At 41.6% G+C, this 16,730-nt stretch overlaps 1 protein-coding gene across 1 annotated transcript in view; it reads left to right on the top strand.

Moving 5' to 3' along the window:
• The window catches only part of apoba (apolipoprotein Ba), a 44,705-nt gene extending 30,468 nt beyond the window's left edge, over window positions 1–14,237 (top strand). The window contains exons 21-29 of the mRNA XM_063184605.1: window positions 356–528; window positions 734–909; window positions 2,142–2,257; window positions 2,803–3,170; window positions 4,390–11,889; window positions 12,016–12,124; window positions 12,263–12,292; window positions 12,429–12,612; window positions 12,721–14,237. Coding sequence (XP_063040675.1) covers window positions 356–528; window positions 734–909; window positions 2,142–2,257; window positions 2,803–3,170; window positions 4,390–11,889; window positions 12,016–12,124; window positions 12,263–12,292; window positions 12,429–12,612; window positions 12,721–13,932 — 9,868 coding nt within the window. The 3' untranslated portion in view covers window positions 13,933–14,237. The remainder of the gene's footprint in view (window positions 1–355; window positions 529–733; window positions 910–2,141; window positions 2,258–2,802; window positions 3,171–4,389; window positions 11,890–12,015; window positions 12,125–12,262; window positions 12,293–12,428; window positions 12,613–12,720) is intronic.
• Window positions 14,238–16,730: the final 2,493 nt, after the last annotated feature.

Below are 16,730 nucleotides of genomic sequence, written 5' to 3'. Positions count from 1 at the left end.
ACGGTGTGGTCTGGCTGGAGCGGAAGACGTCAGCTGCGAAGGACTTGGCGTCTGCCGCTTTATAGCCTTCTGCCCGACTCCCCGCTGTCAGTCAAACCACAGTGCCAGGTTACCAAGCAGGTGCACCCTACTACAATATGATCAAAGCAAACTTGAGTTTGAAGTGGAGAGGTGTGTGAAAATCAAATGTCAGTTAACACTATATGTATTACATATATTATACCATACTAATTAAGGTAATTAAATATTATTATTTTATGTTTTAATAACATACTTAAAATGGATATATAGTGTTTCTTTAACAGTATTTGCTGTCAAACTGTGACCATACATCTCTCTTGTTTTGTCTTGGCAGGCTGGAGTCGTTAAAGGATGCCATGATTCAGGTGGAGCTGGACATTCCCTCTCTCATCTCCAAGGCAACAGCCACAGCCTCTCTGAAGAAGGACAGCGGACTCACTGTACAGCTGGAGACCAAGGCTGACATCCCAAAGACTTCCTCTGTGCAAGCACTCATCCTTAGATATGGTAAGAACGAGCTCTATCTATCTATCTATCTATCTATCTATCTATCTATCTATCTATCTATCTATCTATCTATCTATCTATCTATCTATCTATCTATCTATCTATCTATCTATCTATCTATCTATCTATCTAAACATACCTAGTTGCTCTTAGAATAGCATAACTTTCCTCCATTTCTGTTAACATATTTGGTGCACCACTACAGATGAAAATAAGGTTGAAGTTGAGTTGAAATCAGAGTTGAACTCAGACTTTGACCAACTTTTCCCCAACATGGAGGGCATACGAAACAATGCCCAGAGAGCCATCGATGACATGCTGGACCAGACAGTCCCCAAGACGGACATGAAACTTCGCCACATAGTGTCTAAAGGCTTTGAGGTTAGTTCAGCATGCTTTCGTGCAAAATTGAATATCCACACTTAACATCTTTCATTGTGCAGTTTAAAAAAAAAATGAAAGACGTGTTCTGACACCTATGGAAATAGGTGAGTATTTATCATGGTGGTTCATCTACGGTATTGCCTGATGACCTCATTATGTTTAATGAAAACCATCTCGCAAGCTGTTAAACGACCTTCATAATCCCATCTACCCTCAGAAATGTACGTAGTACAATTATTAGAAGATGCTGGACATGGACGGCACATGGATGGGAAATATTTTGAGTCGTTAATCAAATTATGGATGGGCAGCATACATCTTGAAATACACGATTACAAAAAAATTGCACATTGGATGGATTGTCAAACCATTTGCGTACCAGGTGGATTTGTGATGATTACACTGTGATTATAGTGTGTGGTTGCTTCTTTTCCAATATGTGTTGCGGTCAATCAAAGGTTGTTTTTAATCAGGAAACTGACAGGTTTTGGAGTAAGCTGCAACATCTTGGAAAGGACATATGTAAGCCTAATAGGGAGCATTTCTCAAAACCAAGTGCAGTGCACTTCCAAGTGTATCAGCCTAATTAGTCACGCCCAGTGATTGGATACTCTTTATTAGTCACAACCAGTGATTGGATATTCCATAGAGTTCACCAAAGAGTTTCCAATCACTGGGTGTGACTAATTAGGCTGATACACTTGGAAGTGCACTGCACTAGGTTTTGAGAAATACCCAGAGAGTGTCCTTACCTTTACTGTAACATTTCTGTTTGGTATGGTCACCTCACCCTACTCAATAAGAACAGAGTATCCAGAGTGGTGCAGGCAGGAACGATTATAGGATGACCCCAAAAACCACTGGGCAGTCTACTATACAGGACTGCAGTTGAACATTTTAAATTATTCTACCCATCCTCTTCACTCTGAATTTGAACTGCTGCCCTCAGGGAGACGCTACAGATCACTCATTGCAAGGAGAAACATCTATGAACATTGTTTTATACCAAATGCAATTTCCATGGTCAACAAGCAATGGAAAAGCGAGAGGTGTCTGGAACTGCCTGACTTGTACATGATGTGTGTGCTGGGAGGGGTGGTTTGAGGGGGGGTGGATGCAGTGATGTGTTTTTTGTCTTTTTGTGCCTTTATTCAGTGAGACCAAAGGCAATTTTCATGCTGGCATGACAATAAAGTCTATTTTATTCTATTCTATTCTTCAAAATACAGGCAGTTAATATCTGGCTGGATAAAGTGGCAGCAGACGTCCCCAGTCTAAGCAGCCTGAGAAGCAGAAGAAGTATCCCAGAACTGCCAGCTGTTCCTGAGAAACTCTTTCTGAAATGGTACAGAACCTCACTTTAAAATATATATTTTTGGGGCATTTTTGCCTTTTTTTCGACAGGGCAGTATGAGAGACAATAGGAAGTTAGCAGAAGACAGATAGGGCGTGGATCGGCAAATGACCCCCAATCGAACGCGGGTTGCCGGCGTGGTAACCAAGTGCCCTACGCTTAGGCCACGGCAGGGCCACAGTACCTCACTTTACTCCAATGAATCAAACATGTGGGCAGTGGACATGGGGCCCATTTCACAAACCTTTTTGTTGTAAGAAAGAATACACAAAAGGGGCCCTGCTGTGGCTCAAGTAGTAGGGCACTGCACTGCTACACCAGTAACCCGGGTTCGATTCTGGCCTGCGTCCTTTGCTGACCCTTCCTCGTCTCTTTCCCTCGCAATATCTTCACTGTTCTATCATTCAAATGAGGGCAAAAAGCCCTAAAAAAATATATATAAAAAACGGAGAATACACAAAAGGTACTTTTGCAAGTCACAATATATGGTACGTGTCAAAGGTTCACTGTACTGAAAATAATGTTTTGTCTTACAGGGCAACCTTATTCAGGTACCAGTTCAACAAAGACAAAATGCATATTGAGGTACCACTTCTGCTTCTGCTTAATGGAATGAATTTAGACCTTGGAATTCCAGATGAAATCTCCATTCCAGAAATAGACTTGCCCGACATAGGCCTGTATATTCCCAGCAACACCTACAGCATCCCATCATTCAGCATTCTCGACGTGGAGGATATCTCTTGGCCATTGCTTGGACTGGCTGAGTTGTCCACAGAGATAACCAGTAGCCTTTGTAGCTGGGAGGCTTCAGTCATTGGTGGAAACAATACCATTGATGTCCCGAGCCTCATTGGCCAGTACAAGATAATGTCAGACTGCCTCCTACCCTTCCAGCTTGAAGGTATGTTCATTATTTTTAAAAGCCATAATTCAATTCAAGTTATCACATTAAAAGGCTTAGTAATTGTTTTAGTACTTAATTTCCAGAAGCGTTTGTCATTACACTTTTTATTCATTATGACAATTACACTTTTCATACATTAAAAGGTGGATCCATATGCATTCTCCATGTCCAAGTGTTGAACAGCATAGGTTTCATTCATTCATGTCCGCCATTTTGAATTTCCAGTGAGACATCTTTATCTTCAAGAATGACTGTACTTGTCACATCAGTAAATATTGGTCTATTACTTAGTAAATATTAATGAAATGACCAAATTCGTGAATGAGCACCATATATCTTGAAAATGAACAACTACAATAAATACTCTACTTTTAAAGGTGCACTGTGTAGGATGGTGACCAGAGTAGGTATTGCAACTACAGTATACTGAATAGTAATGGTGTGGTGGCGTCCGCGCCAATGTCTTATCCTGTGCGTATCGCTCGGTGCGTAATTCCAAGAGCAGTATGATAAAAAGGAAGAAAGGAGTCGCACACTGGAGCTGGATGCAAAATCAAAAACTGTATTAAACAAAGCCGAAAAAAGTAAATAAAACCGACAGACAGGGGACAAACGTTTCGGGTCTAGCCCTTCATCAGTGTTCCCAGTTTGCCTGCTGCTGCCTATTACCAAATTTGATCTTTTAATGAATATTTACTAAGCAGTAAACTAATATTTACTGGTATGACCAAAGTACAGCACGTTTTGCAGCTAAAATATCTATCTTTGAAAATTCAAAATGGCGGACCGTGGAGAAAATACCCCTATTCATGTATGAAAAGTGCAATTTTCTCTGTCATATTGAATACATAGAATTTGATGGTGGTGGTAAGTATTTGTTAAAAAGGTAACATTTGTGAATGGGCAGCATGAATTCTGGAAACTACTAGAAATATTACACGGTGCACCACACTGTGTACCTATTCAAAGCTTTTACATAGATTCACAATACAGTACATTGAATCCACCTGTTAAACTGTGAATGAAGAATGACAGAAAAGAAAAACATTGCAAATTCTGTAGCAAAAAATACAATCTGTCCATTTCTAAAATGCAAGACCACACGATAATAATATGGGTAACACTTTACATTATGGATCACTAATAAGGTGGTAGTTTCATGGTAATATATCATAGCATAATAACACATGCACGGTATGCTATTGTCATTTTTCAGGAACTGGAATGATACAAAGCATGGACGGAATAGACGACAACCCAAGTATGTTCAAATATCTGGTAAACAATTCACTGAGTAACAGCTTGCTGGATGCCAGCTTCAGTATTTCTGAAACTTTTACCTGGAAGGGTTGGTTGTTCCCTACGTATACGGATAGATCCAATTACAGACTTCAAGCATCCAGCCCACTTGGAGTATCTGTGTCTTTCCATTCTTCCAGTCAGTCAGTGCTTGATATGATGAAGGACATTTTAAAGGGGGATGGTGACATGGATGGAGACATCAAAGTTGGCCCTCTTTACGCAAAACTTAAATTCACCCACTCCTATGAATTTGATGACGATGAGGATGCTAAGTATGAATCAAATTTGAATCTTGATTCATCATTAATTCAACTTCAAAACGTGATCAATGTAGAAGCGACGAACATACTCCTTGTCCGATCAAAAACTACCACAGCGAATGACATCTTTACGCACATGCTGGAAATGAAATATACGGACGAGGACGAGTGTTCAGCATGTACTTTGAAGTCAGACGCAACAGCTAAGTTGGCTGGGAGTACGCTAAATAACAAGATTGACCTTGGCCTCACCTGTGATGATGCTGTATATCTAAAGGTGGAAACCGAAGCAGATGATGGACGTAATAGGGCATATTCAGTCATCACTGCAAAGGCGGATGACAATACCTTGTTGGAGACCAATACGGACGGCACCGTGGTATTTGAATCCTGCCGTGGTTCCCTAAAATCCAGCCTCAATATTGGCGACGCTGGTTTGTCAACAGGTGGTGTGGCAAGTTTGCAGTGCAGCCCGTTAGCATTTGAAAATACGTTCAATGGTGGAATAGACTCCGATGGAGGCACAATGTCCCTGAACTTAAAAGTGTCCGGACGTGACGACAGCACAGAATTTCAAGTTGAGGGGAAAGCAACTCCTTCACAAGCCTCTCTCAACAGTTTCCTCAAGGGAAATCTCTTTGACGCGGACATACTCAATACTATGAATGTGGGGTTGGATAGAGATGGCCTTGTCATCTCTGACAGTATGAAGGGGTCCCTGCAAAGTTTGAGGACAGAGAGTACTCATTCCTTGTCAGCTACATTTTGGACATTGGCCCTCCGCTCCAAGACTGATTGCTTTGTCTGCGATGGCACATCCTACAATCATGACATCAATGTGGCCCTTGAGCCATTTGATTCAAAAATTACATTTAAAAATGACATTAGACTGTATGATAATGGCATAAGCAACGATGGAGAACTGCATCTAGCACCAATGAAGATCGATCTGACAGGCACGGTTGGTGCTTTTAGTGCTGATGGTGACAGTGTCACGCAAAATTGCAATATCCATTATGCGGACCTGGCTGGAGTCGTGCAGTGTCACTTCAAAGGTACAATTTCAGATGCAAAGTTTAGTCATGATGTTGACCTCAAGTATGCAGGACTCCAATCCAAATTTAAAAGTGAGGCCCTGATAGACACCAAAATCCTGCGTCTTCAGAGCACTTTGCGAACGATGGCAGAACCATTCAGTCTTACCGTGGATGGCATCGTCAACAGCGACAGTGAGGTGCATTTCTATGGGAAGCACAAGGGTCAGCTGTACAGCAAGTTGCTGTTCAGAGCGGAGCCATTTGGTATTGCCCACTCCCACGACTGCAGAGCCTCCGCCAGTCATGACATGCCCTCAGGATTAACCCACGAGACTCAGCTGGAGAATAAACTCGAGGGCATTTTGACACCAAGTGAGCAGAAGTGGCTTTGGAAGGTGAAGTCAAAATTAAATAATCATGCATATAATCAGGACATAAGCACATACAACAATGATGAGAAGATGGGGATAGAGTTTGCAGGTGTGGTTTTCACCAACCTCTTGAACAAAGCTGGACCGTCGGCTTACTCTTTTGAAAATGAAGAATTCAGTTTGACTGCATTTCTTAAATATGACAAGAATAGTGATTCTCATATATTTTACCTGCCTTACGTTGATGATCTTCCCGCTTCTTTCGAACAGCTGAAGGCCTCTGTGGTGAATATCCTTCAAACAATACAGCAGTATATTGACAGTTTAGATGTTAATAATTTATGCACTCAGTTCAAGGCAACTTTGGAAAGAATCCCACAGGATGTGGAAAATTATATCAAGGAATTGGACCTTGAAGGGAAATTTCAGCAAGCCAATGCTGAACTGGTATCTTGGATACAAAACTATGCCATCTCAGTGGATGACCTGGAGACGACTGTGCAGAATTTAAGAGAAGCTACCGAAACCATTGTACTTGACATAACTAGTAAATTAAGAGACATTGTCGCAAATATCAAAGACTTTTATAGTGACAACTGGCATGACATTTTAAAGGGATTTCTTTCTACAGTTGCAAATGATTTAGCATATTATAACGACAAGTATGGATTTTCTAATGCAATCATGAGGGCTATTGATGCCATTGCAGACATCATCCAGCAAATTGATATGGAAAAACTCAAAGATAGCAGTTTTGCCTGGCTACAAGACCTTGACACAAACTATGAAATAAAAGACTGGCTACAGGAAAAAGTAAGTGAAATAAAGCAAGCCTTGGAGAGTTTTGATATTTGGAAGTTATCACGGGATCTGGAGGACTACATACAGTCATTTGATTTAAATGAGCTTCTGGGACAAATAACAGATCAACTTCCAACGGATGACATTAAAAATACACTTGAAACAATGAAGGATATTCTTGTAAACTGGCTGGATGAGTATGACATTGATGGGAAAATCAATTCTGTTATCACAAAAATACAGGACCTCCTTCAACGCTATGAAATAGACAAGAAATTTGAGATGCTCTCCAATGAATTCATCGAGCTAATTAGAGAATATAACATACATGAAACTTTGCAAGAAATTGTGGATGAATTGAAAAAAATTGAATGTGAATATATATTCAACAGTTTCATGCAAATCCTTAATGATGTGATCAATCAGTTAAGCTCAATTGACTTCAAGCAAAGTATTCAAGATCTCAATGAGCATATTTCAACAACAGTCAAAGCAATAGAGGACTTTGATTATAAAATGCAGCTAGATGACATTAACAGTAAAATCGGTGAGGTAATAAATTATGTGAATGAACATATCAAAACATTGGAAATTCCAGAGAAAATTGAGGCTTCAAGAGAGTTTCTCAGAGGAATCCAATCAACGATATGGAATTATTTGGACCAGCTCAAAGAAACAAGAGTTGGAGAATTGTTCACCATGCTGAAGGATGTCCTAGAAAAAACTGCTTACAAAGATATTCGAGACAAACTACAAGATATGTTGGCAGACATGAGGCAAAGGGTCAGTGACATGGATGTCAACGCTGAGATGAAGTTCTACCTGGAGAGGGCTAGTGAATCTTACACTAACCTGCTAGACTACATTAGCGTTCAGTTGACTAGAATGATTGATGCAATTCGTCAGGTGGCAAAAGATCAAGAACTCCTTGACGAAATCCAAAACTTTATAAACAGCATGATGGATGACCTCAAAACGGCAGAAATTTCAATTGAGTCATTTGATTTTCCACTGACAGATCTCACAATTCCAGATATATCCATTGCACTCCATAACCTTCAAGCCATTGATATTCCATCCCGGATTGAAATCCCACAATTTGATGTTCTTATAGTATTTGAGGTACCGTCTATCACCCTGGACTTTGAGGAGTGGAAACAGAAGATAATAGAAACAATTGATGAAATTCGTGCATTTGAACTTCCAATTGTAGAGATTGATGCAATTTTTGGAGATCTTAGGGTGCTTTATATGTTTGACCTGCCAGATCTTACCTTTCCAGAGTACGTCATTTCAGAAATAAAGATCCCTGTTATAACTTTACCAAAATTAAACTGCCAGGATTTTGAGATCACAAAACTACCTATTCCTGAAGTGAAACTGCCAGAGATCCCAAGTGATGTTCAGGTGCCGGCTTTTGGCAAATTGTATGGTGAGATAAGGATAAACTCACCTCACTACACGTTAGTCACTGAGGCTGCACTGGAGAACTCGACAACTGCATCCAAATCCCCACAGTTCACTGCCACTCTCACTTCTGATGCCAAATCCACCTTTAAGCTTTTAGAGTTCACCTTAGATGGCACACTCCGTTTGGAAGCTCCAAGAATGAAGAAGATGGTCTTTAAAGAGACATTGAAACTATCACATGTATCTTTCCAAATTGACCATGAGGGTAATCTGATTTTCAGTGGACCATCAGCTGAAGCAACAGCAAAGACCACAGCCAAAGCTACCATGGCTGTCTACACTGCTGATCTGGAAAATACTGCTGAACTTTCCCTGAAGAATGGAATTTCATTTTTAATGAATACAAACTACAACCACAACTTAAATGTTCAAAATTCCAGATCCAAGAGAGATTTAATCAGTTTAGCCCGTGATATATCAAGTCAGATGACCATGACACAAACAGCAAAAGCACAACTAGAATCGGGAACTATCACTTTGACTGTAGAGACAATGGGAAGTGGGAAGGCGTCAGTGGATGACTTTTCAGATGAGGGTACACACAACAGCAAGTTGGAGTTCAATGTAAATATTGGCACAGCAAAACTCACATTCTCTGGTGAGACGAAGAGCAAAGCCCTTTCACTAAAGCAGGATGTCAATATCGAATCAGTCAGCATGAGTGATTTGACAGTTAGTGTGTTAGCTGAAACTGAAACGCCATTCATCAAAAGCAGTCAGATGACTGTAAAAGGAATTGCTGAGATGGAGAACCTTAAAATAGACCTGGCAGTGGATCATAATGCTGAGCTAATTGGTAAAGTTAGTGGCACTATTTCCAATTCTCTGGAGTTTTTGGCAAAGCCATTTGAGATAGTCTTGGATTGTAAAAACAAAGCAAATACCAAAATCCAGTTCCCCTTGAAACTGACAGGAAAACTGGACCTCCAGAATGATTACGGGTTCATCCTGAATTCAGAGAAGCAACGAGTATGTTTGGTTGGACTAGCTCGCTTCAATCAGTACAAATATAACCACAACTTCACCTTGGACAACAACCCAGATGATATGGGCATATATGGAGAGATGAATAGTGAGGCAAACCTTGACTTTTTGACTGTGCCTGTTACAATCCCTGAAATGACTTTGCCATACTTTGAGGTTAAAACACCAATGGTAGCAGAATTTTCACTGTGGGAAGACGCTGGGCTCAATCATCTTCTAACTACACCACGCCAATCATTTGCCATGGATTTGAAATTGCAGTATCAAAAAAACCCTGACACACATGCCCTCTACTTTGACCTTGCACCTGTATACAGCATGATTCAAAATGAGGCTCAGTTTCTACGAGAAAACTTTGAAGTAGGAAGAAACTGGGTTTTTGAAAATCTCATGAGCTCCTACAATCAAGCTAAGTCACAGTATGAAAAATTCCAAATTGACACATCCAGTCAACCTCCAAAATACTTCAGAATTCCTGGATACACTATTCCTGTCCTGAACATCCAAGTGTCAGCGTTCAGCGCCGAAATGCCTGCATTTAGTTACCTCATCCCCAAAGAAGTCAGCACACCCAGTTTTAAGGTGCCAGCTTTGGGCTTCTCAGTTCCCTCCTATACTCTTGTTCTGCCCTCCTTGCAACTTCCCGTCTTGCATGTTCCAGAAACACTGGCACAGCTGACTCTTCCAGATTTACTATTGCCAGAGGTCCAGAACAGCATCCTGATACCAGCCATGGGAAACACGACCCTGGACTTCTCCTTTAAGTCAGCCGTAATCACTTTAATTGCCAGTGGTGGACTCTATAATCAATCCGACATTGTGGCCAAATTAGAAGTTACCTCTACCTCAGTGTTTGATATTCTGAAAAGCAAATTCGAAGGCACAACAAGCCTTGCAATGGACAGAGGTAAGCTGGCAACATCTATGACTCTGGAGCACATCAAATTTGAAGGAAAGCATGAAAGCTCTTTAAGCTGCACTTCATCTTTGGAAGTAAACTCTGCCACTTTTGCTAAAGTTAACTTGCCCATTCTGACTTTAGAGGCGGATCACAATTTGAATGTATATTCTCACGGCTCACCTAATTTTGTCTCTGAACTGAAAGGTAACCACAACTTTAACATCCCCTACATCAATGCAGTTGGAAATGGGGACTTTGGACAGAAAGTGAATGTTGCGGTGTCAGGCATATTTATGTCTTTAACCAACCAAATAGCAGGAAAGATCACTGGATCTGTGATGGATACCGGAAACTTTGAAGGAGGTCTTCAACATGAAGCTGATATTTACATTAAGCATAGCGGTGTTAGGTCCAAATTAGGAACATTAGTGAAAACTAAAATTGACCAAGACAACATCAGCATTTTAAATATCGAGGTGAATGAGGACTTTGCACTAGAAGCATCTCTGCGTCGTGTTTACAGTGTAATGACATGCACGTGTACAAACAAGGCCAACATTGCCTCATTCAGCACGAATGGCGATCTCTCTGCCAAGGTCACTCTTGAGATGGTTCCCCTTACAACGGTACTGATTGATATGGACTTAGATATCGTTCAGCCAAGCAATATTGGTGATGCTGAAATAGTCCAGAAAATAGATCTTGACATCACAGCAGAAAAGCAATCATTGAAATGGTCTGGGCGAGAGCAAATCATTTCCATTGTCCATGCATGCGACCTTGTGCTTTCCAATGATAAGGAGGAGGCCCGTATAGAGGCAACACAGTCCTGGGAAGCACACCTTGCTTTCCTGCAATCCATCAAGTTGCCAGTTTATCAGAAAACTCTGTGGGATGTCCTGAAGTTTGACCAGGTCACCAGCGTTGAACAGCGTCAATTCTTCAACGCCTCCACCTCTGTTGTCTACACCAAGAGTGCAGATGGGTTCATGTATGGCTATAGGGATGTCATACGTGACCTCTATAACATCAATCAAATCCTGGAGTATCTAAATCTTGAGGAGTATTTTGAAATTCCATACACATTCTTCATTCCATCTTTTGGGATGGAAGTTGACCTGAGGAAAATAGAAGAAATCCCTGATTCCCTAACCACTCCGGAAATTAACTTGCCCGGTCCTCCTGAAGTGAACATTCCAAGTCTTGAGATTGTCACCAAGCATCACCTGGGTAACAGGTCTCATATTTATGTTAAAATCCCAGCGTTTGAAATCACCATTTCGCAAATAAGGTTACCACAGGTATTTTATGATGTATGGCATGCCCTGCCAGCCTGCGGCGTGCCCCTGGTGGAGATCCCCAAGATGTCTCTGGAAATGCCAGAAATTTCCTTCAATATACCAACCAGCATACTGATCCCGGTGGTTGGAAGTCTTTCAACAACAGTAAAGGTAGCTTCTCCAATATACACCGAAACATGGACTACGGTGGCTAAATTCCATTACCCTGAGCAGTCTTACGCTGAGCTGGTGACCTCTCTCAGGGCCAGCTGCACCTCAACAATGACCTTCCTAGAGTATAACTTGGATGGTATGTAAAATATGTTTTTATTTAAGACAATTACAATTATAATCTTCAATATTCTTACTTTTTAAGATACCGTTTGTGTAATTTGACTTGATTTGTTCTTACCGCTTATGCATCTCTGAAATTCAGCTAAAGCGACGTGGCAGTATTATGACGGCCTGAGCATAAATGGTGTATGCAAGCTGACCCACAGTGATTTCAATATTGACTGGCAGCACACACTAACACAGAATACAAGGTAAATGTCCATATTTGGTATTTTGTATTCAATACAATTATTTCTTTAATAGGAAAACTCCTGTTTGACTGATTATAATGTATTTTGTTCTATCCTATTTGTTCTTTTAATTGTTTTTGTCTGTTTGTGATAACAAAGGGTAAAGCGTCAAGACTCACAGGACGTGAGGTTGGTTTCCAGAATCATTTAACATTTCACACAAATGAAAAAAAAACACTACAGCATCTGCAGGACAGGTGTGCTCTTTTGTTTACTAAAAGTTGAAGTAGTGTTGTTGAAGCAGTGTTGCAAACATGTGTTTCAGCTCTCGTCATACGCTGTATGTGGACATCACAAGCCCAACATTCGTCGACGTCAGCTGTCGATATGCATCCCACAAAAATGGAATCACTGCATCCGTCTCCTCCCCCTCTGCCGGCTTCATGGGAATCCAGCTTCAAAGGCGTTCACCTTCACAATACTATGGGAAAGTCTTTGGTCGTTACCCGGTAAGAACTCTAGATATGCCATGGTGTTTTTTTTCACGGAAATATAGTAAAGTAAATGATTTAATATGTGCGTGCGTGTGTTTGTGTTTTGTTTGTGTGTGTTTGCAGTCCTCTCCTGACAAGGACACAGATATGGTCACTGTGAAAGCCACCCTTAGAAACTCCGAAAAGTTGAGTCTGCAGGTCGCCTGGAACTGGAACACTGTCAGCGACATCCTGTACGGGGTGAAGCAGAACACGCCAGGCATCGTCACCTCCCTGAAGAGGTGTGTCAACAAGTACCACACGGCTCACTTTGGCATGGATCTGAACCGGGCCTCTCTGAAGCTGAAGAACAGCCTGTCCAACACCATCGAGAGGACCTACCACGAGGCGCCGCAGATCCTCAACTCCATGCAGAACTCCCTGGAAGAGCTCAGCCAGCAGACCAGAGAGGCGTACAAGAGGGCCGCCGACCAGATCCCTTACGTGGACCTCCAGGAGATGAGGAACAGGTTCTCGGACAGAGCCAGGGAGGTGTACGAGAACTACGAGAAAACCGCCCGTGTCCTCATTGACGCCTCACTGCAGTTCCTCAGAGAGACCAAGTTCCACCTGCCGGGACTGGAGGAGAAGCTCAGCGGGCAGGAGCTGTACCACCGGGTTCGAATCTATGTGTCAGACGCCATAACAGAGGCCACCAATGCTTTCATTAGATTAATGGAAACCATTTGCTCTTACATTAGAAGTGTAGAGATCACACTGCCATTTGTTGACAAGGTCCTCCGGGGCCAAGAGATCGTGGACAGCCTGCCCACCGTGGACACGGTAGAGCAGAGTGTCAAAGACGCCCTAGATAGGTGGGAGAACCTGAGGCTGCAGTCCTTGTTACATAGTGTGAATGATTTCCTGAGGCACCTCATCATGACAATCGAGGAAGCCCTGACTTCTCTGCAGAGCGTACAGCTGGAGGACTTCATAGTTCAGCTCAAGAACAGCATTGAGGAAGCAGGCAATGTGCCAGCCATTGAGGAAATCAAATTGCAGATCATAGATGCCAAGAAGCATGTGGGCACTTACAAAGATGTGGCTAAAATGAAGGTTCAGGATGTGTACAATGAATTCACTCTGGAGAACATCAACCAAACGGTGGTGGACGCTCTTGATGTGTTTGAGTCTCATTTCTTAGGTGGGGCCAACGAGTTTCACGATCTACTGCGACACCACACGCAGGATGCAGAGCCCTATATTAAAATTTACAACAAAAAAGCAGAAGTAGAAATCCCCCTTCCCTTTTTCTGGAAGTCCTTTAATGATTGGCCAACTCAGACAAGGGAATAATCTTTCGTTTTAATCTATCATCATCATTACTGTTACACGGACAGGAAGCAAAGCAACTATTTCAGGACTACTGAGATGGGACTTGTCCAAGATTGCATTGGAAACCAGAAAGTACATGTTTTTGTTATTTTTTATTAATAAATAAATCAATCAATAAAATATGATACAGTGCTAAATTATTCTTAATGACTCACAGTTGAGGAAAAAAAAAGAAAAGTTGTTTAATTTCCAGACAGTCCTGGAGTGTAACTTCTTAATTTTTATGCTAAACTGATAACTATTAAAAATAACTATGTGGTAATAAATACATGGTGTCATCTGATTATTATTATTATTATTATTATTATTATTATTATTATTATTATTATTATCATCTACAGTGTTAAGCTTCTGTCCTTCAGTGCCGTGTGGCCTGGTGTTTTCCTCTTGTGGCCACATGAGGGCAGCACACCCCTACTTTCAGAGGGTTGTAAGCCACTGCTTGAAGCATACCATCACCAGATCTCCCTGCTCATCTGTGACACTATGTCTGTCCTCCCTGTCTTTTTCATACCAACCCTCAGACAGATCCCTCTTCACTCAATATCTCTCTCTCTCTCTCTCTCTCTCTCTCTCTCTCTCTCTCTCTCTCTCTCTCTCTCTCTCTCTCTCTCTCTCTCTCTCTTTCTCTCTTCTATGATAATCTCCCACCACACTCTCCCCTGTGGATACCTGGTGGGAAAACTGTAACCACCCCACTGATTGCTCATATCCCCACTTGGGACTGAGGAGAGAGGGGAGGAGAGGAGGAGGAATGTGTGTGTGTGTGTGTGTGTGTGTGTGGGGGGGGGGTGTTGGGGGCAAAACAAATGTTGCTAAGAGAGGAGACTGCCACCTGTCAGGAATCTGGGGCTGTTATGCACGCTGAGCCATGCTGGGTTTCCCACATAAGTCTATCAAAAGGTTATAGATCAACAGCATGATAGTCTGGGGGTCTGAAAGAATGCCAAAAGGCCTGGACTGACCCCTCCATTCAAATTCACTCAGAATTGCAGAGCAGCAAATAAAGGCAGAATTCAAAGGTTAGCTCTGAGGGTCAGTCAGATATAGGCTACCTACATGTCTGTCATGTTTCTGTCAGTTGGAAGGTTTTGCGAGAGAGGTTCTGCGAGAGTTCTGAGAGTTTTTAGAACTGCTAAAAGGCATTTCCTTTTAAATTTAGCTCATCGTCTCTTTGTTGTCTGGCTGCACTGTATTCCCTCAGTAGGACTAGAACTGAAGTAGGACTTGAAACATTCTTCTCAGGTGGCCATGATTGGGGGGCCCAGTACGGGTCATTTCTCAGCCCTACTCCATCTATCCCTTCTCACACTGTCCTGTCATACAGTAATACAGGTCCAAAAAGTTACTAATGAATTAAAAGTGACCAAGGTAGATTCCACCAGGTTTCATTAGTAGGCTGCCTCTCAACAAGTGAGTGACGTCCCATATATTATGCCGCTAGAGCTAGAGGTATGAATGCAAATATAAAATGCTTATTCACTCATCACAAGGGGCAGTGAATATGACAGTGTAACTGCCATAGTATGCAGTGAACTACAGGGATTGAGTGAAGATTTTATTTAGAACAAGAGAAACAACACAACATTTTATGTGGCAAGCCAACACCCTACTGCAATTAATGTGGTGACCTCTGCATGACCTTTGGTCAGGTGCTGTCTGCAATGCCTTGAGAACTGTAATGCACTGAGACATTGGAAAAAGGTGTGTGTGTGTGTGTGTGTGTGTGTGTGTGTGTGTGTGTGTGTGTGTGTGTGTGTGTGTGTGTGTGTGTGTGTGTGTGTGTGTGTGTGTGTGTGTGTGTGTGTGTGTGTGTGTGTGTATGTGACAAGAAAATGTTCCAAAAATAGTTATGTTATTCAAGCTGCTACCGGCGATTTTATCAAGGCAAATGGTTGGCTTTGACAATGTGCTTTTCACCTCTAATGTTTTTTTAATTCCCTCTTTTTCATACTTGCATTCTTTCGCTTGATAGGAAATAGCTGCAAAATGTGTGTCAAAGCAATATGACCTTTTTTATTTTAGGTAAATACTTGACATTATTATGGGTATGGAGTTCATGAAATGAGAGGATATAAAGTGACTTTGGTGTGTTGGAGTTTCTTCTGTGGTTGCTGTTGTCTATGAACCGGTTGGAAAATGTATCCTGATTCCTGACCAAGAAGGCTAAAATTGTGTTGGAGCATTTTTGATTATATCTCACGTCTGGGGGAAAGTAACCTATGGTCTGCTCTGAGCATTCTCTTAACACCATATCCAGCCCACACAATACTCTGGATATACAAAATAAAGCCTCACAACCAGGGGCAGATTAAGGAATAAAATCCACCTGGCAAAAAAAGATGTTCTTTTAAAAAAATGCGATATGGTAATACTCTTCCACCTGGTGCACAAGGTTCAGTTTGTCCTTGCTGCTTGGAACCTCTGATCTGGACCTGGCTGACCCATCAATTAGTACACCTTTACTCACAGCATTGTATAAAAAGCCTGTTAATGATGATGGTTGTAGATTGGCAAGGATAAGTTGAGCATATGGCCCTGCCGTGGCCTAATGGTGGGGCACTGGGTTACTACGCTGGTGACCCGGGTTCGATTCCGGCCCGGGTCATTTGCAGATCCTCCCGCATCTCTCTCCCCTACTTGCTTCCTGATGCCTCTTGTACTGTCCTATCGAAATAAAGGCAAAAATGCCCTTAAAATTATATATATATAATGTATATAAATATATATATATATAATGTATATAAAAAAGTTGAGAA

Source organism: Engraulis encrasicolus, chromosome 19 (genome assembly GCF_034702125.1).
Source record: "Engraulis encrasicolus isolate BLACKSEA-1 chromosome 19, IST_EnEncr_1.0, whole genome shotgun sequence".
In the NCBI taxonomy this organism is placed as follows: Eukaryota; Metazoa; Chordata; class Actinopteri; order Clupeiformes; family Engraulidae; genus Engraulis; species Engraulis encrasicolus.
Note: the sequence above shows the minus strand (reverse complement) of the source record. Positions and strands in the feature narration are given on the sequence as shown.